We start from the raw sequence: 25,672 nt of genomic DNA on the forward strand, positions 1-25,672 counted from the left end.
TAATAGAAGATTATTGATGAATTTATACTAATGATCAATTACTAGCTTTAGTGTAATCTTATGTCCCCAGTAATCTTGGTGTGGTTGTTGTGCACTGTACTGTCTGTCTCTCTCTGCTATATCTTATGTGTGCAGCTTTCAAGCTCACTTATGTGATTCCTTTAATTTACCAGATTAAAGGCTCATCAGAACTCAATTCTCTTTCTTCTTCCCCTCCTTCTCCCTCCCTCTTCATGTCTCCTGTGTAGCTGAGCAGCTCGGGGCTGATGGGTAACACGGAGCTGAGCGTGGGTGCGGCCATCGCCTGTTTCCTGGCACAGGAGGGCGCCGACATCAACTATGCGAACCACAAGGGCAAGAGCCCCCTGGACTTGGTGGCGGATACAGCCGTGCTGCAGCTCATCAAGAGCTTCTCCGAGAAGTACCGGTACATACAGCAGCCAGTGACTATTATAACAACACCTCTCACACTCCTCACTCCGATGGCTCAGCCTGGAGATTAATGCCCCAATCAGACATAAATGGGCTTTAAAATAAGTGATAAAGAAAAGACCAGAACAAATAACTAACCAAAAGAAAGAAGATAGGATTTGTCCTCTAATCATACAGTATGTGTACCAAATCAGTCTTCCATCCATCCGTTCCTTTTAGGTTGCAGCGGCTGCAGGCCATCACGTGTGGCACGTCACTGAGCAGCACCAGCCTACGGCGGGTCCACACAACGCCCAACACCATGACCAACCTGGCCATGCCTGCCCTGCCGGGGCCCAGCGAGTGCCTCATCTGCTCCGAGCTGGCCCTGCTCGTCCTCTTCTGCCCCTGCCAGCACATTGTTGCCTGCGAAGGTAGATGGATAGTGTACAGAGCTCGACATTAAGGCTTGTCCGGGGCAATAAAAAAATAGTCGGACAACCAGAATATAGATTTCAGTTGTCTCAATGGACAAGTAAAAAATTACAATATCAAACAATTAGTCCAATCAGAATTGGATAAGGCAGTGGCGATGCTGCAGTGCACAGCAGGGCGTACATGGTTGACATTCTCAGTAAATTGCCTATATCCAACACTCCAGTGTCTTATTGTTGTAGGATCRCAAATGTTCTATTTTCTCTCCATTTGACATGAATATGACTTGGCCTATTAAGTCACTCTTTCAGTTTAATGCATGCTAGATCTGTCTTGCCCTGCAATTTCATGATCAAAGAATAAATTTGTAATCTCAGAAAGTTTTACATTGTTTAAGGTGAGGCCTAAGGTAATAATGAGAGCTAGAAGAATCAATAGCAAGATATAAAGATCAAATTAGAAATTTGAACAAACTTTAGTTGCGAGGTCAGAAAAAAAATCCTTCCTTGCCATTGCGACCCAATGACCAAAAGCCTAATCCTACTAACTGAAATATCATAAAAGCATTAAGACAAATTAATGTTATGAAGAGTATTTTCCAAACTATTCCAATAAAGTGTTTAATGTCCTAAAGTTGCAGCTTTTAAATGGGAATAATTATGAACGTCGGAGTCTATGCTATTCTCATTCACAGATTTATTTTAAATTACAAATATTTTAGGCCACAAGAAGTGAAATTGAGCAAACAATACCAAAATATAAAAATCTAATGAGGAATCAAAAGAAATAGGCTACAGCTGAGGAAAGCTTATGAAAGAAATTCCCAGTTGGCCCAGGCCTATTGCCATATTATTCTAGCAATGTGCAACCTACCTACAACACAGAGTAGCCTAGGCCTAATAAGAAAGGAGGCAAAAATGCAAATCCGTTTATAATTATCCAGTTCTGAGGACAGCAGAGTTGCTCTGCAGCCCATGATGATTTACAACCCATCACAAGACGCACAGCCAGCGAGGCTCGTTGACCGTGTCACTCGCTCCATCTGCACGCTTCGGTACACACCACACGGATAGCCAGATAGGCCTAGGCTACTACACGTCTCCTTCGTGCCACAGCTACACCAGAGTGGAATAGGCTATTCGAAAAGATTTGTCTCCACTAAATATATTTGGTCAATGTCATGATTGCTCTTGTCCCTCCCGTAGCATGCCAGCCAAATGTGTAGCGGTCATCTTTCTTTTTATCTATTTTTTTGTAGATTATTTTGGATGGTCGCTAGGGGACAATAATAATTGTCTATGGCAGGGGTGTCAAACTCATTCCATGGAGGGCCAAGTGTCTGCTAGTTTTTGGTTTTATCTTTCAATTAAGACCTAGACAACCAGGTGAGGGGAGTTCCTTACTAATCAGTGACTTTTATTCAATCAATTAATTACAAAGGAGAAGCAAAAACCCGAAGACACTCGGACCTCCATGGAACGACTTTGACATGTAGTCTATGGGCAAGCTTAGAAAATTATTTCAGATTCCTCCTATGTACTTTACTCATTTTCAGTCACCATTTTGGTGTTAGGGACCTTTTTTTGTTGGGACAAGTGACTTCAGCTTTCGGACAAGTAAAAATATCAGTCCTACTTGTCAGAAGGGTAAGTGGCAAAAATAATTTATGTCAAGCCCTGGTGTGGGTGCCCTGTGATGGTGTGGGGGGGGGGGAATCTGGAGCATTAAGGATAGTCCTGGACTAAAATGGATCCATTGAAAGTGGTTTTAGTCCAGGACTAGGTTTAGTCTGTGTCTGGAGAAACTGGCCTTTGATGTTCCCACAATTGTACTCAGTACCTTATTTTAGGTTTGAGGTCTTGATGTTTGGGATCTGAGGTAACTCCTTGTGCTTCTCCCTAATCTCTCCACAGAGTGTGCTCATCGAATGAAGAAATGCATCAAATGCCAGGTCACGATCACCAAGAAAATAAGACAAGGTAATGATACCACAAATGAGTAGAAGGCCTGTCTTGTTTTCAGATTTTTATTGATGTGTGTCGGGGAGGAGCATTGGTAGAAATTGATAAATAGAAGATGTCCGGGTCATACTAATACTAGTACAGATCACAATACCGTGTGATGTTGAAGTGAATGATGTGCATCCCCTTCCTCTCCCTCCAGACCAGACAGAGGTGGACTGCAGCCCGGGCTCGGAGAACTCCGAGCAGCACAACCTGCTGGAGCAGCTGCAGTCACGCTACCGCCAAATGGAGGAGCGCATCACCTGCCCCATCTGCATCGACAACCATATCAAGCTGGTTTTCCAGTGCGGCCACGCCTCCTGCATCGACTGCAGCGCCGCCCTCAAGACCTGCCCCATCTGCAGGCAGACCATCCGGGAGCGCATCCAGCTCTTCGTCTGAACCAGACCCTCCTCCTTTCTTCCTCTCTTCCCCTCCCCCTCGAGGAGTTGCCCAGTCAGTCTGCTCCTCAGTCCTTTGGGATTAGCCACTCGATCGTCCATCCTGGCTCAGCTGCTGTGCTTTGTTGTGTTCCATTACGTGACGTGCACCAGGGTTCCCAGCAGTGTCAATGAGCTGGATGTGGTTGTACTGACTTGATTTTTTTGTTTTGTTGTTGCCTGTTTTTTCATGGAAAAAATCCAGTCATGGCCCCTGAAATGCTCGTCAATGCTTTGTCCGTGGCTCCCAGTGTGTAGCAGCCGCAGCGGGTTGCGTCAGGAGGCAGTAGTGCTGCAAGCTCCATTCCCATTGGTCCACATGGAGGACATCCCTACGAACCAGGGAGGAAGTCCCTCTGAATAGTCCCTCACCTGTGCTGCTCTAAGAGGATGTCTGTTACTCCCTGTTAGATTGCATCCCACCCTGTTCCCCCTGTTTGCCTGTCTTGCCTACCCTGTTTACAAGGCTGCAGAGAACTGGCTGATGTCTCCCTGTCTTGAATCCGGTGTATTATGTTTGCTCTCCTTTGTATGAAACTCTTTGTTATCAGTGTTAGTCTCCTGAGGGTGATGGTATAACTAAAGGCTCCTCTGTATAGCCCCTCCCGCTTGCCGTACGTACGCAAGGGGAAAATACACACTTTATATATGCATGAGTATATGCATATTCTAAGCTGAAGACTGTGTTGTGGGTTTGGTTAGATGTGTGGTTTTAAAAGTACCAGTAATTAGTACTGAGGTATTTATGTCTAAAGGTGTTTCTATTTAGCTAAAGTCATATTATTTTTGGTGTTTGCTCAGTAAAAAAAGGATTTCTGCTGAAATTTCACCCAAGCCTATGTCATTCTCTACTCAGGGTCCTGATTCATTGAAATACTTCTAGTATCAAAAAGGTTACGGAATGMTTTTTTTTGTCAACCCTTTTTACGTTGGAGCCATCTGACAATTTGATGTGTGTTCATTAAGGGACTTGTAGTTGATGTCTCATAACACAACAGCTAGAGCTTTTATAGCAGAATAGACCTGTGGATAAGTTCACTTTGGTCCAACATACCTTTCCTGCTTTAGGTATAAAATTAATGTTTAAATTACACCATCGTAGAGAGTGGTTTGCGTGCTGCTTTAAAGGAAAGACTTTGTCAGATGACGCAGTGCAACTAATTTTCATTATACCATCACCCAGATACCCATCGGCTTTGTTCTTTATAGATATGTATCAAAACCATAATCGAAGCCTGTGTCTGTTGTTCATCTGAACCTGAGCGTCTGTCCTACTCCTCAGTGTGTAGTGTTGTACTACACAGCGAGTGCATTAGCCGCCCACAGACCCGCTTGCTAGCATCATCACACTCAGCCTCAGACAGGGCTCAGCCCATTTGGTGGTGCAGAGATGTTTGTCATTATGTTTAGGTCAACTTTGGACTCTTTTTGGACAGAATGACTTTTGACTTCTGGAGGCCTTTGTGTCCTCTAAATAGAGGAAGAACACTGATACTGTACATGATGATGAATCAATCCTCCCAATACAGAACAGGAAGGATTATTGATCAAGCGAGGTGTGTGAACTTCTACCAAAGCTGAGCCAGAAAAATAATTAGCATGTATTTGCTTTTTCTTTCTTATTTCGTCACAATGTGGAATTTTGGCAGCCTTTGCACTCTGTTTTCTTGTCATGTATCTTTTTTTCTCTCAAACAGATGTCTTTGTAAACATTTAATAATTGTTAATTGTGCACCTGTTTCACATCATAGTCATCCTACCTGGAAGAAACCCTCCCCAACCTGTGTTTGGCAAAGCATTTTGGATTGTACTTTATCGTTAATCATCCTTTGTAATGTTTGGTTTGTTTTCCGAAGGGCTTATGCATTAAAAAAAATTATCTATTTTAATCTTCTATTTCATTTTTCTATTGTAAACTTCCAGTGACAGGAGTTTTGTAACATTAGATCCCAACTTTGGGAGAGCCAATTAAGATGTACATTTGAATGTCAGAAAAATGTAACCTGCCTTGTAAAGCTGCATGGGAGAGAGGAAAGTAAGGTTTACTCAAAGTACTACTAACGTTACACCAGTGCCAAATCTTCAAAAGGATGTGCGTGGCTCTGGTAAAAGGTGGTGCACTACATAGGGAATAGGATGTCATTTGAGACGGTGCTTCTGATTAACAACTGATATTAAAGAATTCTGATCCAAAGTATATCAATCAAAACAAATGTGGAGCCCAAACATTATTTTTTTTTAGTCATGAGTATAGCGAGCATTTCTGATTGAATGAATTAGATCATCAAATATTGTCATCTGGGGTCATGTGAGTAGTCTCTGTGCACAGGTAAAGGTAATAATACTTTAGAAGAGCCAGGAGGTTTTGAAATATACCACTAGAGGTTTGCGATGAGAAGTACATACATAATATTTAAGCAACAAATGTTACTATTGGTGTGTACACCACTTGGAGTTCTTGTTGGCCTTACTGTCCATTCTTATGTTCATGTTTTTTTTCAGTTGTATTCTGTACAAAAATATTTTGCAATAAATATGGAACTGTTTTATAAGGATTGTGTTCTGTGCTTAATAAGTCACTGTCTCCTCCCAACATGTAATTGGCATGTCACCCATCTAACTTGAAATATGTTTATCCAACTCAAATAGTATATTCATGTTTTCTAACTCAAATTTAGTTTACTCACAATAAGTGTAAATTGGGGTAATTTGAGTTGGGTAAAGGTATTATTTTGAGTTGGATAAACTGATTGATTGACGTGATGGTTTATCATACTTTAATATTTGGATATGTTATGTGCTGGAGCTCGGATCCACCTGGCTCTCCCTTGGGCCCAAGGTGCAGGAGCCCCGCTCCGGGTAACTCTGGCTCAATTTAACCACGGTTTGTGACTGAAGTTTCATGCTCGTTGAATGACCACATTTAAAGCGTTTCCCTTGAACACATCAGTAGTAGTGTGTTCAGCTAAATGCTGCTGTGTGCCAGTTCTTAGGCCTAATTGTCTACACTGCCACCTGGTGAGGTTAGCATAGGGCTAACGTGTGCCAGGTTATCTGATGGAACCAGCTACAATGTAGCGTTCTATCACGTGCGAGTAAATCAACTATTTTAATTGGCTGATGCGTATTTTGAGACTGAGGTCCAGGTTAAATTGTAACTTTTTCTAATGTTCAAATCCACAAGCGGCTCCCGGCATACCTAAAGCGGACATTGCCATTGGCTGAACGGAAATCCCTTGTAGCCTTGTTTACAAGTTTGAACGCTGGAATGTGAGATGTAATCTACACCTCAATTAAACTGATATAATCCTCAATTTAATGATTTTCAATTTGAGCGTCATTATTTCTATATAGCCTAGACTTTCTAATTCGGAACTTCTGTGAGTTGGAGGGGTGTAGATTTGTGACAATGATCACAAGAGCAGCTGCTCACAGATTTGACCGCTCCAACACCGCCAAAACATCAGCTATGTGGGTGTCAGCTGTCGCTGGTTATTGCTTGATCCGATTGAATTTAGGCCTTCCTTATCACCTCCGTAAGTAATTGAGGAAGAATAATTGAGAAAGATCCCTGGAATTCTGCCCAAATGAGTTTTCCTCATTCAGGCCAGAATTCCATCCATATAGTGTCTTTTCAAAAAAACATTTTTGTTCATGTGGTCAAAATCAGATCTTCTACAACTACATTTACACAGGCAGCCTAATCTTTTGACTAATCAGATCAAATCTTTTGCCAATAATTGGGCAATCGATCACAATTGAGCTGCCTGTTTAAACAGCCTACAATATGAAACACTTTATGTATTTCTGCGCACCTCCAAGACTTGATACCTACTAATGGTTTAGTTACTATAGACAGAAGTTAAAGAGGGTGGGTAGGCATAATCGGCGATCTTCTAGCAATCTAAAGGTTGCATATTCGAGGCGCATCGGGGACAACTTTAGCTAACCTTTGCCCTTATTCTAAGCGTAGGTCAATTCACCTAATCGGCTACGTAAATTCACCTAACRTTTGTGATTTGTTCTAACCTTTTCAAATAATCCTAACATTTGTRGTTAGTTCCCCTAACCACCAACGTAAATTCTCCCCGTAATTCTTTGTTGTTAAAGGACAAGGAACCGGGTCTCATCTGCCAAGATGTATGGTAAGTTACCTCATCCAATTCGTATGCTATTTTACGTCCAGGTAAGATGTATGATATTGTACGACCGCTATTCCTTTCATAATGTAACCTAATATATCATACTAAATGGAGTGTCCCAGATTTACATACAGAATAAGACGAAATGCTCTGAGACCACATTAGTGTAAACGCAGCCTATCTGTTTAAGTTTATCCATGTCGACACATGGTAATGTCTCCACATTGGGCCAATATTTCCTGGTCCCTACCTATATGTATGAAAATTATTTGAGACTGTTTCAAAATTATAATTTTTATTTGATGTTAAGACAAATATTGATGTCTTGAGTCAATGGTGTCACCTGTCAACAAGGGTGGAAAGAGTACTGAAATATCCTACTCAAGTAGAAGTACTGCTCCTTAAATGACATTTTACTCAAGTAGAATTACTAAAAYAAGTACAAGAAAAGCTACTCAATAACAGTAATAAGAGTAGTTGTAATTTGTTACTTTAGACCTCTGCTTATTAATAATTTCAGAGAGCGGTGTAATGAAATGATAATTAGAGACAGTAGAGTTGGATAATGGTGTAATAAGCAACGGTAGGAATCCAGACAAAACATTGCGCGAGCGCCTCACTATTCCCATCTCAGCATCTGTGCTTTTAATGGGTCAATTATCTCGCTCTGCTGCAGAGCTCATTGATGAGGCTAGACAGCCTGTATCATAAACCATCTCTGTCCTTAGCCCGAACATAACAACCTCATGCCTTCTTCATCAGGAACACATATGGTACTTGCACACAAATTGACTTGCATATGACAAACTGCTCATGAGTGGATGATGACAGAGCCACATGAGAGCAGGGGCTTAACTCAGGTGGTGGAAGCATTTTGAGCGGTGCAGATAGAAATGTAATGAAATAGAGGAGACATGATAATTCTCTTATCATGGAGTTTAGATCWTTTTTTTTAAGGAGAGTATAATTATTTTATTGAGATGGACTAGATATTCCTGAACAGGCCCCAGCCTAACCAGATGAATAATTTTCTCAAAGATGGAGGAAAGAGCATTTGGTCCAGTGTGGCTCAGTTTATAAGAGTTTGGCGCTAGCAATGACAAAGTGGAGGGTTCAATTCCTGCAGGGATCACATACTGGTATGCACTCATTAAACTTTGCTTTGGATACAAGCATCTGCTAAGTGGCATATTTATGTATTTGTAAAGTTGTTATTTATTATTAAATACAACTTCAGTTGTAAAACATTGAAATGGTGGATGGCTGTTATGTACCTGGTGGGGTGAGGCTGAAGCGTTAGAACTGCAAAAGGTTGTCTGTGGTTTGGTTGACCAAATAACTTTTTTTCTCTCTTTGTACCTTTTATTCAGATAGGCGATAAGTAGAGGGGGTTCTATACTAKATGGTAGTTCTATACTAAATGGTAGTTCTATACTAAATGGTAGTTCTATACTAAATGGTAGGGTGGGGCGATAAACAGCCGTTTAAAGAGGCAATCTGCAGTTGAAACAATAACAAAGCTCATCCCCACCCCAGTTTTGGTAAAAGGTTGAGGGATGGAGTTGGAGAAATGTAACCACTCTCAAATTAATAGACAGAGGTATGGATGCAAGGACTGACCATCCATGTTTTCAACATTAGTTTTACCCATGTAGTGAGGCTATACACAGTGTACAAAACATTAAGAACACCTTCCTAATATCGAGTTGCACGGGAAACAGTTGAGCGTGAAAAAAKCAGCAGCATTGCAGTTCTTGACACAAACCGGTGCGCCCGGCACCTACTACCATACCCCGTTCAAAGGCACTTAAATATTTTTTCTTTCCCATTCACCCTATGAATGGCACACACACAATTAATGTCTCAATTGTCTCAAGGCTTTAAAATCCTTCTTTAACCTGTCCCCTCCCCTTCATCTACACTGATTAAAGTGAATTTAACAAGTGTCATCAATAAGGGATCATAACTTTCACCTCGTCAGTCTGTCATGGAAAGAGCTGGGATTCATGTTTTGTACACTCAAGTGTATAGTGTTGGTTTACATTGACTTTATTTACAAACATTGGTTTATGTTGGATTCTGATGGGGTACAACAATTTAACTAAGCTCATGAGGCATTTCTAAGTTATATTCTTCAAGAATCAAAGGGTACAATATTATTAATTATTAGTTTTAAAACATTTATGTAGCAACTACAGATTGCTCTTTTAAGTTATACCGGTATGGCTTTTTACAACACCGTCTACAAAGGCATTTCTACATTTAGTAAGTTAACATGATGCAAATTCTTACCATCAGACTGAGTAGTTTGGCTGACAAGTCCAATGGTCATGTCCCAGTCCTGTTCCATATAAAACAAGTTATTTACAAATGGATACAAGTCAATCAATCAAATGTATTTATAAAACCCTTTTTACATCAGCAGATGTCACAAAGTGTTATACAGAAACCCTGCCTAAAACCCCAAACAGCAAGCAATGCAGATGTAGAAGCACAGTGGCTAGGAAAAACTCCCTAGAAAGGCAGGAACATAGGAAGAACCCTAGAGGAACCAGGCTCTGATGGCTGGCCAGTCCTGTTCTGGCTGTGCCGAGTGGAGATTAAGAGTACATGGCCATTAAGGCCAGATTGTTCTTCAAGATATTCAAACATTCATAGATGACCAGCAGGGTCAAATAATAATTACAGTGGTTTTAGAGGGTGCAACAGGTCAGTACCTCAGGAGGAAATGTCACTTGGCTTTTCATAGCCGAGCATTCAGAGGTCGAGACAGCAGGTGCAGTCGAGAGTTGAAAACAGCATGTCCGGGACAAGGTAGCACGTCTGGTGAACAGGTCAGGGTTCCAAAGCCGCAGGCAGAACAGTTGAAACTGGTGCAGCAGCACAACCAGGTGGACTGGGGACTGCCAGGAGTCATCGGGCCAGATAGTCCTGAGGCATGATCGTAGGGCTCCGGTCCTCCGAGACGGAGAGAGAATTAGAGGCAGCATACTTAAATTCACACAGGACACCAGATAAGACAGGAGAATTACACCAGATATAACAGACTGACCTAGCCCCCTGGCACATAAACTATTGCAGTATAGATACTGGAGGCTTAGACAGGGGTGGGTCGGGGGACACTGTGGCTCCATCCGACAATACCCCCACCCACTTTGCCAAAGCACAGTCCCCACACCACTAGAGGGATAACAACAGACCACCAACTTACTACCCTGAGACAAGGCTGAGTATAGCCCATGAAGATCTCCAATGCATAAGCCAGAGGGGGAACAAAACCTCCTGGCTTCCAGAGGATTAATACTGTGGGCTTGCATATCTAATGATAAGCACTGACTCCAATTGGTGAATTGAGGTCTTATTCAAACCTGAAGTTTGGAGCTCAACAGAAAGCTGTGGCAGAGTATGGGCACTGGACCCATTTACAATGCATATTTCAAAACCTTTAAAAAAAATGTAAAACTATAGTCTTCTCTGAAATAGTCCAAATTATTTCAATATRAAATTCTGACAGCAAGAACCTGAAGTAAATAAATAAAAACATTACATTTTTTGCAGTCTATTTCTTTTCTCTTATGACAACCCAATTTGAAATGTCATTATGTGAGGAACAAGAAAGACAAAGACAATAGATGTCATTTCTTAATGAATACATAACTTTCCAAAACATAGAATTTTACTATTAAATGTAAAAGATCACTAACTGGTCCGATGCAAATTAGGCTGAGATTTGGAACATTTGGGGGCATTTCCATGTACATTAATTTGTATTTGTTTATAGACTGGATCGATTATTGGTTGCACTCCTCTGTCTAACAAAATAAAATGGAAATTACCAAACCTTGACTGCAAAACCTGATAATTACAAGGCTACCATATCATACCCCTCCAAATAAAAACACTATTGCAATTCATAATTTTAACCTCAAACCCTGACTAATAAATCAGGGTATTGTCCTAACATAACCAAAAAAAACTGACATTTAATTTCAATTTACAGAGATTAAATGGTTTAGATTTGGTTTATTGACATTTTGAAGAATTGCATCACTGGTAGCAAGTATGAGGGCCCGCTGCAACCCATGGCAACCGTTTCTTCAATGTCTGTCCTCATTTTGAGGCATCAGGACTTGAAATGTCCTCTGTACTGTAGTCTTATACCAAATGAGTCTGAACACACCTCAGACTTCAATCGATACACAGAACTACGCAAAATAATGGACCAGTTACGCATCTGGTTATATCTGTCAGTATTAAAGAAGAGTAACTAAACTGTTTCTCTGGACGTATAAATTAGACAATACATTAAAGCCTTTGAACTCAAGTAAATAATTACAAATACAAAGATGTACATAAACTAGTCTGCATTTCATCAACAAAAAAAGCTATAAAAGAAGCTACAATTCAATCACAGTAGCGGTAAGCTGCCTTGAGGTGCCAGAATGATCCCAAAGACATAGAAAAGTCCCATCAGGAGGTTGAGCTTGGCTGTCTTTTGGGGGATCTTGGAATAGCACTGGCTGCGGAACTGCCTCTCTAGGGGGAAGGCCATGGGCAACGTGAGCAGGGGCAGGGCCATGCTGATGGTGTAGTGGGTGGCCAGGATGCAGAAGAGCACATAAGGGACAAACAGCAGGAGGTTGAAGAGGATGTAGGACAGCGTGGGCCCGATGAGAATGGCCAGAGTGACAATGCCCGCCTGTTTGTCAGAGTCCATGTCCCTGGTATTGTTGCTGTGTAGGATAGCCTCTGTATTGAGGGCCAGGGGAATGGCGTAGACCAGAGGCAGGACAGACAGGTAGCCCACCTGCACGGCGTGGGCAAACATGACCGCCAGGGGGCCAAAAGTGATCAGGATCACCACGTCCCCCAGGGCCACGTACTTAAGACCAATGCCTGGAAACAGGACAAGGAAGGTATCGTAAGAATCTGGATATTAGTGTGTGTGTGTGTACTTGTAAATAAAGTGAGGGAAATAATGTCTGTACATTTTGAAACAAGTTAATGCCAAGCTCACCTCCCGTGTACAGAAAAGAGCTGGAGAGCCCTCCAAAATAAATAAGGGCCAGATGCTCCATCCTCAACGTGGAGAGAAAGTAGAGCAGGGTGGCACACAAGCAGCCCAGAGAGTAGAGCAGCGCTCCGAACATGACCACATCCTGCGGCGCCAGGATCTCATCCACCAGAGTCCTATCGTCYCTCTTCTTGTGGTCGATCCCTTTGGAGAAGTCATAGTAAGTGTTAACCAGATTCCCTGCCCCGTGCACCACCAGTACTGCCACGGCACACACCATGAGGATGACCAAGTCCACAGAGCCCTCCAGCTTGTAGGCCAGGGCACTGCCCAGAGCCACCGGTGTGAGGGAGGCGCTGAAACTCCACGGTCGCAGGGCCAGCACATAAGCAGCACACTTGTACCTCATGTCAGACGCGACTCTGGCCCTCCCCGAGCTTCGCTGGTCAGCGGTGTGATTCTGCACAGTGTCATTCAAACCGGTGTGCCTTGTCTCACTATGTCCATTCAATCCAGCCAAAACAAATGTCTCTGCACTGCTTGGTTTCTGCCCCACAGCCATACCTCTGCCAGGGTCCACAAAGAAACAGAAGGTAAACCTGTAACAGAATTACAGAGGTCACACATAGAATGTCATTTATGTACAATGAACATCTCATTTAATGAACAAGAGCATCAGAATACAGGCTCTAAGTTATTGAAAACCAGTATGGAGTAGTTTTTGTATTGTCTGTCCGTCATAATTGAAGGGTTGCAAGAGCGTGAGACCAGAATGTTTTGTTGTTGTTGAGCAGGATTAAAGCGTGCTACTACATGCTAAAACGTAGGTAGCAAACGAGTCTGTTAATTTACAGTATTTCCCGAGTAGCTAGAAATATGCTAGTTGGACCAACTGAATTTCAATGCACCATGTGTGAATTGTACAACACACCTGTTGGATGGCCACATTGCTTGCTCCCTACAACCTCGCAAAATTGGCATTTAGAGCATTGCACTGCTGGATAGTCAACTACATAGATTAAAGGATTAAAGCTAACTATCCAGTGTGCTATTAGCAAGCCAAAAGCCAGGGCCAAATMAAATGTCCGAAACCAGACTTTACCTGTTTTATGTATCCGTTAACTGATAAACTATTTCACGCCATGTAACAACATATTTATGTGACTGCTACCTAACCACAGGGCTGACCCTACTCCTTGATAAACTTGCTACGTGTCAATTTCGAGAATATTTCACTGGCTGATCACAGTTAACCCTGACGGACGACATTTCGTCCAACCCTCTTGAGTGAGTGCAGACGTAAATAGGCGCCGTTAGAAACACACTTCAATGTGATCTGCGTTCCGGGTGTTGTAGATGACATGTGCAAGAAGAAGCCTTTCCTCAATAAGAACATTTAAATAAAATAATACAAATATCTGGAAAAATTTAGGATTTAAAATATCGCATATTTTGTACACTCGCACCAACGGATGTATTAGAAATACRAAGGCAGGCCAGGGAGTTATTGATTCTCTGGTGGTGGTTCAGTGCGATCTCTCACTATCCCACCCAGATTCGTAAACGGGGGAAAACGTTCAACTAAATTCAGACCATCATCTCAGGGCAAATACCATACTCTCTTAATAAAAACACTTGTGAAGCAATTTGTTTTCCAATTATTTTCGAACGTTGCTGAATACGAATGCAGCCCAGACTCAAATTGCGTGTTTTGGGCCTTCACAAACGCACGAGTTTTACACAGATCTGCAGAATATATGCCTATCAGCATAGGCCTACTGACATACATTTTCACAATTAATTTGATGTAGGTAATTTACTCCAATTAAAATATAATTTGAGAAATATTTGTTGCTTGCATCAGGCAATAGCCTGTCACAGATATACTATTTTCCTATGCAATTAGAACAAAAAAATATTGCATTTTTAATTAAGAGTCAGAACATATTTAAATAAGGTTCAATATAAATCAAAGTCAACCTATTGCCCTATGCGTATTCCTCAGCTAAAATGAGAGACCCACACATAGGTATTTGAGCAGGCCTATATTTTTTAAATCCATGATCAAATCTCTGTTATGCACTTCTAGATTAATAAGCATGCAAAAATAATAGTTAAATCAAAATAGTTTTAAGATTGTCGACTACGTGCAGCTGGTTTCCTTTCCATTTAAACTTGTCAAACTCTGACCTCCATTTAAAGTAATGTGAAACCATTTGGCAGACTGTGGAATAGCGCTGCGGCCGAAGGTTGTATAGAAAGCTGCAAAGTTTGATGCAGCCTGGAGCTGGCGGCGGGTGACCAAGGATTCCAGCCTTAACACCGTTATCCTCAATTTAAAAATAATTTGTCAAATAAAAGGATGCATTGGATGGCCATTGATATCCATGCGGATAGATGGTGGTGAAATTGACTAGTCTGTCTTTGTTTAGGGATTTTTTCTGGAAGGTGATATCGCAACGATGGTGTGTCAGACGTTCAGAAGTTTACAAAGAGGCGACTTCAGTGCTCTGCTGGCTGTGGCGGTGCTTGGGGTTCTGTTTGAAGGGATGCAAGAAACCACGGCATTTCCCACCTGGAGAATAGAGGTATGGTGTGAGAATTCAACTTTCTAACTTGATACCTCCTTTAATTGCACTGCTGAATACAGGTTATGCTGGAATAAGTTATGATCAAGATTTTGGATGATTAAACCCATTTAGGGCAACAATATTTTCATTTTATTTTAACTTGTTTTTTTCAGTGTCTACCAATACATCTGCTTGGTGACAAATGAGCAAATGATAAATAAATCAAATGTAATTGTAATATGAATCACATTTTTGGATAAACTTCATCAGACAGAAATTCCTTTATATAATCAGTAATTATACATATAATTTATAATGTAGCCTATTCATATTATATAATTGGAGGAATTCTTTCGTTTTGATGGTGCATGCAAGGAATATAATTGTACGCCTTTCCAATAGCCTACAGTTAGTATAGAATAAGGGACAAAAATCCATTATGACATTTCCTTTGAAAGAGACATATCATCACAGGAGCTAGACTTGCTTGTATGATATGCAATCTCTGTAGAATAATTAAGAATTTGGTTGGTTTTGCACTGATTTTTGTCCCAGTTGAGGAAAAAAACACTTCTTATTGCATTGTAGCCACAATAAAAATGTTTTGATCTGACTGGATGAAGTCTTAACCCTCACTTATACCAAGTTAGCTATTCTAAAAGTATCTTATATTGTTCATTAATTCACACTAAGTCAAATGCAGACTTCTCAGAATCCTTGATTAATAAACCAGGGGCAAACAGTTTGGGAATCTTCAAAGGAGATCACAGTAAGAGGAGCTTAGCATGTTGGTTGAGCACTGAATGATCAGGTTCTAAAGGTTATCTCCAGTGCGCTTGTTTTGGAACATTTTCAGTTGTTTTCCATAGGAAGAAATGGTGTAGCAAATGGTACAGCTTAGAACAACATGTAGCTTCAAGAAATCATGGACTGTTCTCACATTGCTCCAATTTAAGTGGAATGCCTGCTCCAACTTCTAGGCTATGTCCTCTTCTTTTGTAGTGTATGTTTCCTTGACTCTGTTATCAGTGTGGCAGGAAGACTCCAGTCTTCTGCAGGGCTCCTCTGGTGTTCGTCTGGGTGTCTAGGCCTCAGCTCTTGGCAAAGCCCTTGTTTTCCTGAGGATTGAGGAACATTAAAAAAGGAATGCATATGTAGCACATGGGGATGTGTGAAACTTACTCCTCAGCCTGAAGTGTCCCCACTTGTGCCAGCGAATAGCTAGCTTTTTCCGACTGGTAAGACACTTCAGGAGGGCGGTCACGTGTGCTAGCATGGCAGAGGTCCCGAGTTAGCGCCAGGTATGGGCTGAATCAGCAGCGTGGCAAGCAGCGTGACGTCCTTTACATATAGTGTCTACATTATTTCTCTGAGAAAAAATATTTAATTTTCATATAGATATTTTAATAGTATAAATTCATATGTTTAGAAATAGCAATTTTTGGGGGTTGTATTTCCACTGTATTTGTATGTAAATGTTGAACTTGGTCAGGTCGTGTTGGTCCAATCCCTTATCGTTGATGATAAGGACTGTGGAGTAGATCTGTGGATAGGCTAAATTAGCTTATTCACTTGTCATAAAAGTTCCCGATAACAAAGTCACCTAAAGTTATTGSATAATCAGTCAGTGTACACTACCTTTCAAAAGTTTGGGGTCACTTAGAAATGTTCTTATTTTTGAAAGAAAAGCACATTTTTTGTCCATTAAAATAACATCAAATTGATCAGAAATACAGTGTAGACATTGTTAATGTTGTAAATGACTATTGTAGCTGGAAACGGCAGATTTTTAATGGAATATCTACATAGGCGTACAGAGGCCCATTATCAGCAACCATCACTCCTGTGTTCCAATGGCACGTTGTGTTAGCTAATCCAAGTTGATCATTTTTAAAGGCTAATTTAGCATTAGAAAACCCTTTGCAATTATGTTAGCACAGCTGAAAACTGTTGTTCTGATTAAAGAAGCAATAAAACGGTCCTTCTTTAGACTAGTTGAGTATCTGGAGCATCAGCATTTGTGGGTTCAATTACAGGCTCAAAATGGCCAGAAACAAAGACCTTTCTTCTGAAACACGTCAGTCTATTCTTGTTCTGAGAAATGAAGGCTATTCCATGTGAGAAATTGCCAAGAAACCTTAGATCTCGTACAATGCTGTGTACTACTCCCTTCACAGAACAGTGCAAACTGACTCTAACCAGAATAGAAAGAGGAGTGGAAGGCCCCGGTGCACAACTAAGCAAGAGGACAAGTACATTAGAGTGTCTAGTTGAGAAACAGACGCCTCACAAGTCCTCAACTGGCAGATTCATTAAATAGTACCTGCAAAACACAAGTCTCAACGTCAACAGTGAAGAGGCGACTACCGGATGTTGGCCTTCTTGACAGAGTTGCAAAGAAAAAGCCATATCTCAGACTGGCCAATAAAAAGAAAAGATTAAGATGGGCAAAAGAACAGAGACACTGGACAGAGGAACTCTGCCTAGAAGGCCAGCATCCCGGAGTCGCCTCTTCACTGTTGATGTTGAGACTGGTGTTTAGACTGACGAGTTTCAGAAGAAAGTTATTTGTTTCTGGCCATTTTGAGCCTGTAATCGAACCCTCAAATGCTGATGCTCCAGATACTCAACTAGTCTAAAGAAGGACAGTTTTATTGCTTCTTTAATCAGAACAACAGTTTTCAGCTGTGCTAACATAATTGCAAAAGGGTTTTCTAATGATCAATTAGCCTTTTYAAATGATAAACTTATGTTAGCTCATACAACGTGCCATTGGAACACAGGAGGGATGGTTGCTGATAATGGGCCTCTGTACACCTATGTAGATATTCCATAAAAAATCTGCCGTTTCCAACTACAATAGTCATTTACAACATTAACAATGTCTACACTGTATTTCTGATCAATTTGATGTTATTTTAAATGGACAAAAAATCWGCTTTTCTTTAAAAAATAAGGACATTTCTAAGTGACCCCAAACTTTTGAACGGTAGTGTATACTGTAACTGTATATTTTACATTCTATTAGTATTATATAAAAACAAAGTCACAACATATTTCTAAACACTCTTAAACAGTAAGCACCTATAGCTGGCCTTTCACAGCTGTAAAACAAGAATAGAATACTGGTGTTATTATTTGGAGAGTCTCATTTGCCCCTCCCCAAAGGGACATCAGACATATTGTATCTGCAAAATGTATCATACTTAAAGTTTGGAAAGCAGTTTTACTGCTGACCACTTCCTTTTTCTACAAAATGGAATGCCCTTGCATGAAAATGTAACATGTAACATTCACATGCAATGCATTGGGATAATAGCCTCTAGACACTGCAGATTTAGAGTTGAGTATCCTCAGCTGGTCTCGTCAAACCAGAACCCTTGCAGCATGGAACTGTTGATTGTTTAGATTTTGAACATTATAACTATAAATACTGTATAAATTAACACCATGAATCACAACTGTCAGTTCAACTAACAGTGTAAGTAGATTACAGTACAACGTTAACGCTGTGCTGCTCTCCGCCTGCTACTTGAAGTGTGTCAGAGGGTTGGGTACTGTGGCAGTAAAGACAAATGACGTTGAATAAATGTGTTATACATTTTTAATGTATGATACTGCAGACACATGAATAAAGGTGTAAGTATCATGGAGGTATTATGCATGCATTATGTATACCCCCTTCAAGTAAAGTGTTACAACTTTTACTTTTTACTTCTCGGGGATCTCCACTGTTTTTGTCCAGTTTCTCAAGTTCCTCCCATGAATACTTCTGTTCTTCCATCTCATGTTGTTAGCAATATTCTCCTGGTCCTTGGTTCTTTGGTCTGGTTCAGACACTGGATCAAGTCAGTCATATCATAATAATCTGTCAGTCAGCCACGAAGACAGGAACACTAACAGTGATAAAATACTAAGCACTAGCTATGTGTAGTTCATAAACACAATTGTATTCTAGGTTAATTATCTACTGAACAAAAATCTAAACGCAACATGCAACAATTTCAAAGATTTGACTTAGTTACAGTTCAAATAAGGAAATCAGTCAATTGCAATAAATTAATTTGGTCCTAATCTATGGAGTTCACATGACTGGGAATACAGATATGCATCTGTTGGTCACAGATACCTTTAAAAGAAAGTAGGGGTGTGGATCAGAAAACCAGTCAGTATCTGATGTGACCACCATTTGCCTCAAGCAGCGAGACATATCTCCTTCACATAGAGTTGATCAGGCTGTTGATTGTGGCCTGTTGTCCCATTCTTCTTCAATGACTGTGCGAAGTTTCTGGATATTGGTGGAAACTGGAAAATATTGTCGTACAAGTTGATCTGGAAAACGCTGTTGTACACGTTGATCAAGAGCATCCCAAACATGCTCAATGAGTGACATGTCTGGCGAGTATGCAGACCATGGAAATGTTCAACTTCCAGGAATTGTTTACAGACCCTTGTGACATGGGGCCGTGCATTATCATGCTGAAACATGAGGTAATGGCAGCGGATGAATGGCACGACAATGGGCCTCAGGATCTTGTCACGGTATCTTTGTGCATTCAAATTGACATAGATAAAATGCAATTGTATTCGTTGTCTGTAGCTTATGCCTGCCCATACCATAACTCCACTGCCGCCATGGGGCACTCAGTTCACAACGTTGACACGAGCAAACTGCTCACCCACACGACGCCATACACGTGGTCTGCAGTTGTGAGGCCAGTTGGACTTTCTGCCAAATTCTCTAAAATGATGTTGGAGGAAGAGAAATTAACATACATTTTTCTGGCAACATGTGTGGCATTGTGTTGTGTGACAAAACTTCACACTTTAGAGTGGCCTTTTATTGTCTCCTGCACAAGGTGCACCTGTGTAATGATCATGCTGTTTAATCAGCTTCTTGATATGCCACACCTGTCAAGTGGATGGATTATCTTGGCAAAGGAGAAATGCTCACTAACAGGGATGTAAACAAATTTGTGCACAACATTTTAGAGAAATAAGCTTTGTGTGTATGGAACATTTCTGGGATCTTTTATTTCAGCTCATGAAACATGGGACTAATAATTTACATTTTGTTCAGTATAAAAATAAAGTTAAGACCAACCCAGCGAACACAGAATTTATCTGTAACGTTTCCTAAAGGTTATCCTTTGACAAATAACTTTCACACAAAGTTCTGGAAACCAACATTTGTTTGCTGGGAATCCAGATCCCGATCATAGATATAAATTACATTTGGATGTTGAGGTGACATGTGTCCAGTAGGTTGAAACTCCTCTCCTCGCTCCTAACTGGTAGCGCCAAATCTCTGGTGGTTAATCTACAATTTTTTTGTCCAAGGAAGAAGTTCACACCTCTGGTGTGTTAATGATTGGGATTCGCAAAGATGCCCGCACGCAGGTTCTCCACCTCTCCAGGAACAAGCGCTACACCCTCACCCCTGAGAAACTCAAATGGGACAAGTTCAAGCTCACTTACAAGTTTGGAGATTATTTTATTTCACCCTCCTTTCTTACCAAACATTTACTGTCTAAAAACAAAAGGAAATGCTGTTTGAATTGACTTCAGACATATTTACAAGGGACAGCTGTCTTAGAGCTTTATGATAGCTCCAATTGCTTTTACTGATTTCTGCTGTTGTAATATGCCAAGTGGTTTCCCCAGATAATGGCATTGTGTCTGTGCAGGCTGCTCTCTTTCCCAAGGAACCTGATGAATGCCAGTGACACGCGCCGGGGCATTGCCAAAGCCTTCACTATGTGGAGTGATGTCTCGCCCTTCAGCTTTAGAGAGGTGCCCGCTGACCAGGAGGCAGACATCAAGATAGGTATATGTTGTTGTGCCCCCACCTAAAGTATATCAGGCATGATGACTGGCATATAATCTAGTAGGACTATACAGTGACATGTCTGAAATGCCCTCAGCATTTGAAATGAACAAATCTCCACCTACTGTCTAGTTATCTAATGTTCAGCATGATTCATGGCTTTATTTGTATGACAAAGAGTCCTGTACACCTTCCAAGCATGTGTAATCATTTTAAAATGATCTAAATAATGCCGAAGCCATCAGAGTGGGAGCCCCATGATCTGGGATCCTTGTTCCAGCATAAATACTTGATGCAAGTGTGAAAAATGACAGTCATCCTCAGTGGGGTTAAGAAGTTTGAAATCCATCATCTTCTAGACTCTATTGTATGTAGAATGAGAGAGGCTGGAGAGTTTCCCCTCTTGGTTGCGCTGTCTGAGGCACAGGTCTGTCTCTTTTTGGCAGGCTTCTACCCCATCAACCACACAGACTGCCTGCAGTCCTACTTGCACCACTGTTTCGACGGCATCACCGGCGAACTGGCACATGCTTTCTTCCCTCCGACGGGCGAGATCCACTTTGACGACCATGAGTATTGGATTCTGGGAAACATGCGCTTCAGCTGGAAAAAAGGCAGGCACCTTGGGTGATCTCTTTCCTGATTTTTGTAAGCTGCTGTTGTGCACTRAGCACCAAAGCTACTTGCTGGATGTCCAGTTGAATTAGTCAGATGCACAGGGTTGAAAAGTGAAAATCGTGGACACTGTAGTTGGCAATTATGTCTTGAAGCTGGAATAGTCCACAGTGTAATGGTTGGAAGATACTGTGAACTTAGAAGCGTAGTTAGATTTTGCCGTTGTTAGATCAACTGTGTCTCAGTAGCCATCTGCTTCATCGACACTGATCTGAAAAGACAGGTATAGGTGAAAGCCATATGTTGTTATGCCACTCAGAACTAGCTTTCATGTGTATAGTTCAGTGGATGAGGGAAAGGACTTTCGAAAGTAGCTACTATTGAGATGCACCCCAATTACTGAGACAGAATGAACAGTTTTGTGTTGTTGGTTTGTGCAGGGGTGTGGCTGACAGACTTGGTCCATGTAGCGGCTCACGAGATTGGCCACGTCCTGGGCCTCATGCACTCCCTGAACCCCAAGGCCATCATGCACCTGAACGCAACTCTAACGGGGCGCAAGCTCATCACACAGGACGAGGTGTGGGGCCTGCACCGACTCCATGGTAAAGCCAAGCACCCACAAGCAAAGAGCCCTGTAAAACAGACAGAATAAACAGTGTCATATTGTTTTGTAGCACAAAACAATCACCGGAAGCATATCTTTCAAATGAAATAAATCCTCATTTAAAATAATGGTCCCACTTTAAACAACCAATTTATACAGGCTTTATAGACTATTCATGATTTCTTCCTAAGCACTATAAATAAATTATTTGTGAAGCATCTATACTACCTGCTGCAAGTAAACGTGGCCTTAATGAGTATTGTTGAACCTTTAATACAGTGAGTCATTATAAATGTGAAGACAGATTGTCATCCCAAATTCCTTTCTGTAGACTGAAATTAGCACTCTCATCCCTCTTTCCTCCTCCCCTGTAGGATGTTTGGATAGATTATTTATCTGTCCAGCCTGGGCGCGGAAAGGCTATTGCGACAGCAAGCGAAAGCTCATGCAGAAGCACTGCCCCTCGAGCTGTGATTTCTGTTACGGTAAGAGCAGCACTGCAAAGGAAAAAAAGATTACTCCCAATCTACTGGTGCAGGAATCGCATCTGTACCATTTGCCAATGCATCGTAACGCAGCCAACAAAGTCCAGCCATGCAGAACCATGATGAGGGTTTGCAGCCCTTCTGATTTAAAGTCAGATTAGATACTTGCCACTGGATGAGACTCATTCAGAAATAATTACCTCGATGTATTTTGGTCTGCTTTATAGTAAGCGAGCAGAGCGTCTTAGTGAAGCACCTCGACAGCTTAAATTCCCATAACCTCCGCAACCAGTCTCACCACGGCCGAGGCCTCCTGTTGCACAACAGGATATGACTCCTCCTTGCCACGGCAGCCATAGATTGTGGGTTTGTCCGATTTATATGTGTAACAAGGGAGAATGTGGAGAGGAGAAAGGATACCATTCCTGGCTCCTAATCTGTTCCTCATTGTTGATTGGGAGACGTTGTACGGCTGTGGAAAATTCCAGTATGACTCCAAACCACTGGAATTTCAGACTGTGGCTTGAGTGTTAGAGACGCGGAAGGTCAATTTGGGATTTCTGCGGCCCAAACTAGTGGCTGCCTTTTAAACAAACTTCCAACTGATCATGAGGCACAACATCGTGTTTACACTCATCGAATGGCCATAGCACTTGGGTAAATTAACTAGATAGAGAATGTCCTAAAACATATACAATGGAGTTGCCATGAAGTTTTGATGCACATGTAGGCAGATAGGAGCTTTTATGCTTAGTTTGAGTGTGTATGTCTTGGGGGATAATTTTAAGTATGATCCTAAATTCCGACTCAGATCAGATTAAACAATAACTAAGAAGACATTTTCTTGGCGCTTCTTTGTTTACTTTTTGGAGTAAACATTTAATGAAAAGACTAACATCATTTTGTGAAATTAAAGCCATACCACACTGAGTCATGTCTGGTTAAGACTAAGACTATACAGAAGTGGATACCCCAGCCTTTAACCTTGTGTTCCCTAACTTTCCTCAGAGTTCCCCTTCCCCACCGTGGCCCCCACCCCCACCCCCCAACGGACCAAACACAAGCTGGTGGCTGAGGGGAAGAAGCTCACGTTCCGATGTGGAAAGAAAATTGCAGCAAAGTCAGGCAAAGTATAGTGAGTATGTCTTATTTAGCCCAATATCACTTCTAATAAATCATGATATCATACCAACAATGGACTGAATTTAAATGTATTTTTACTGTTTCTGTAGCTGGTACAAGGACGGAGAGATTCTGGAGTACTCCCACCCTGGCTACATCTCCCTAAAAGACGATCACATCAGTATCGTGGCCAACGCCATCAACGAGGGCACATACACCTGCATCGTGAGGAAAAAGAACAAGGTCCTCACCAACTACTCTTGGAGGGTACGAGTGCGCTTCTGAGGGTGATGCCCCCATCCGCACATAGAAGCACTGGGTATTAGCACAGAGAACACACAACCGTAGAAACAGAATTACCAGAAGAGGAAAAGCCCTTAGGCAACTGCATTTTCACACATTGACTTGAATGGGATGTCCGTTCTAGGAATTATATTTAAAGCACACCTTCACTCAAACATTGCTTGTTCAAAACGGGGACCTCACTCACTTGGGCACATATTTTAATGTATGTACATTGTCTAAACAATACCCTCAAAACAATCATGTTTCAGGTCTGTTTTTTTGTAATGCATTTTCGTATGTGCACAATAAACCCTTTTGTTCTGTGGTAAGTAGTATATAGAATCTAGATGTAAAACTACATTGTGAGTATTAGATACACTGCTGGCATTGTTTCTGTTATGTATTATGTGAACAATAGACTGTTCATTGAAGTTAGAGCTCACTGACACTTACAGGGTAGCTAGTAGCCTCAAACTTTCCTAAATATTGTCCAGGAATTTCAAATAAATGTAACTAGCCTGGCTACTTTATGCCATGGGTAATGCATTCTAAAAGCTACTGCATCAATGCATGACACCTACAGTATAAACAACATGTTGGTTCCATGTTTCATGAGCTGAAATAAAAGATCACAGAAAAGTTCCATATGCACAAAAAGCAAATTTCTCTCAAATGTTGTGCACACATTTATTTACATCCCTGTTACTGAGCATTTCTCCTTTGCTAAAATAATCTATCCACCTGACGGGTGTGGAATATCAAGAAGCTGATTAAACAGCATGATCATTAAAACAGACGCACCTTGTGCTGGGGACAATAAAAGGGCACTAAAATGAGCAGTTTTGTCTCACACACACTGCCACAGATGTCTCAAGTTGAGGGAGCGTACAATTGGCATGCCGACTGCAGGAATGTCCACCAGAACTGTTAATTTCTCTACCATAAGCCGCCTTCAATGTCATTTATTCYAATTTGGTAGTACGTTTAACCGGCCTCACAACCGCAGACRACTTATAACCATGCCAGCCCAGGACATCCACATCCGGCTTCTTCACCTGYGGATCGTCAGACCAGTCACCCGGACAGCTTATGAAACTGGGGGTTTGCACAACTGCAAACTTTCAGCACAAACCGTCTCAGGGAAGATCATCTGTGTGCTCGTCGTCCTCACCATGGTCTTAACCTGACTGCAATTCGGCGCCGTAACCGACTTCATTGGGCAGATGCTCACCTTCGATGGCCATTGGCACACTGGAGATGTGTGCTTTTCACAGATGAATCCCGGTTTCAACTGTACCGGGCAGATGCAAACAGCATGTATGGCGTTGTGTGGGAGAGCGGTTTGCTGATGTCAACGTTGTGAACAGAGTACCCATGGTGGAGGTGGGGTTATTGTATGGACAGGCATAAGCTACAGACAACACAATTACATTTTATCGATGGCAATTTGAATGCACAAAGATACCGTGACAAGATCCTGAGGCCCATTGTCGTGCCATTCATCCGCCGCCATCACCTCATGTTTCAGCATGATAATGCACGGCCCRATGTCACAAGGGTCTGTAAACAATTCCTGGTAGCTGAAAATGTCCCAGTTCTTCCATGGCCTGCATAKTCACCAGACATGTCACCATATTTGGGATGCTCTGGATCGAAAATGCGTAAACCAAAAACATTGTTTGCAGTCATATGAACTGTTTCAACCTTTATTTAGAT

At 41.5% G+C, this 25,672-nt stretch overlaps 3 protein-coding genes across 4 annotated transcripts in view; 2 read left to right on the forward strand and 1 right to left on the reverse strand.

The window, feature by feature from the left end:
- The window catches only part of LOC111976553 (E3 ubiquitin-protein ligase MIB2-like), an 84,301-nt gene extending 78,460 nt beyond the window's left edge, over window positions 1-5,841 (forward strand). The window contains 4 exon segments of the mRNA XM_024005475.2: window positions 249-427; window positions 652-845; window positions 2,760-2,825; window positions 3,010-5,841. Coding sequence (XP_023861243.2) covers window positions 249-427; window positions 652-845; window positions 2,760-2,825; window positions 3,010-3,251 — 681 coding nt within the window. The 3' untranslated portion in view covers window positions 3,252-5,841.
- Window positions 5,842-11,060: 5,219 nt separating this feature from the next.
- On the reverse strand, window positions 11,061-13,759 carry LOC111976550 (ubiA prenyltransferase domain-containing protein 1). Its single transcript, XM_024005470.2, has 3 exons — window positions 13,548-13,759; window positions 12,449-13,044; window positions 11,061-12,327 (listed from the first exon to the last, which is right to left on the reverse strand). Exons 2-3 carry the CDS (start codon window positions 13,005-13,007, stop codon window positions 11,840-11,842), a joined length of 1,047 nt encoding a protein of 348 aa, XP_023861238.1. The 5' UTR covers window positions 13,008-13,044; window positions 13,548-13,759; the 3' UTR covers window positions 11,061-11,839.
- A 917-nt stretch (window positions 13,760-14,676) lies between these two features.
- LOC111976548 (matrix metalloproteinase-23) lies at window positions 14,677-24,599 on the forward strand. 2 transcript variants are annotated; one of them, XM_024005465.2, is made up of 8 exons: window positions 14,677-15,033; window positions 20,356-20,495; window positions 20,703-20,842; window positions 21,289-21,456; window positions 21,898-22,062; window positions 22,439-22,549; window positions 23,558-23,684; window positions 23,782-24,599. In XM_024005465.2, exons 1-8 carry the CDS (start codon window positions 14,908-14,910, stop codon window positions 23,954-23,956), a joined length of 1,152 nt encoding a protein of 383 aa, XP_023861233.1. In that variant the 5' UTR covers window positions 14,677-14,907; the 3' UTR covers window positions 23,957-24,599. The 2 variants fall into 2 exon arrangements, with proteins under 2 accessions (XP_023861233.1, XP_023861234.1); XM_024005466.2 differs by having other exon boundaries at window positions 14,678-15,033; window positions 20,360-20,495.
- The last annotated feature ends 1,073 nt before the right edge of the window (window positions 24,600-25,672 follow it).

Source organism: Salvelinus sp. IW2-2015, linkage group LG17 (genome assembly GCF_002910315.2).
Source record: "Salvelinus sp. IW2-2015 linkage group LG17, ASM291031v2, whole genome shotgun sequence".
Lineage (NCBI taxonomy): Eukaryota > Metazoa > Chordata > Actinopteri > Salmoniformes > Salmonidae > Salvelinus > Salvelinus sp. IW2-2015.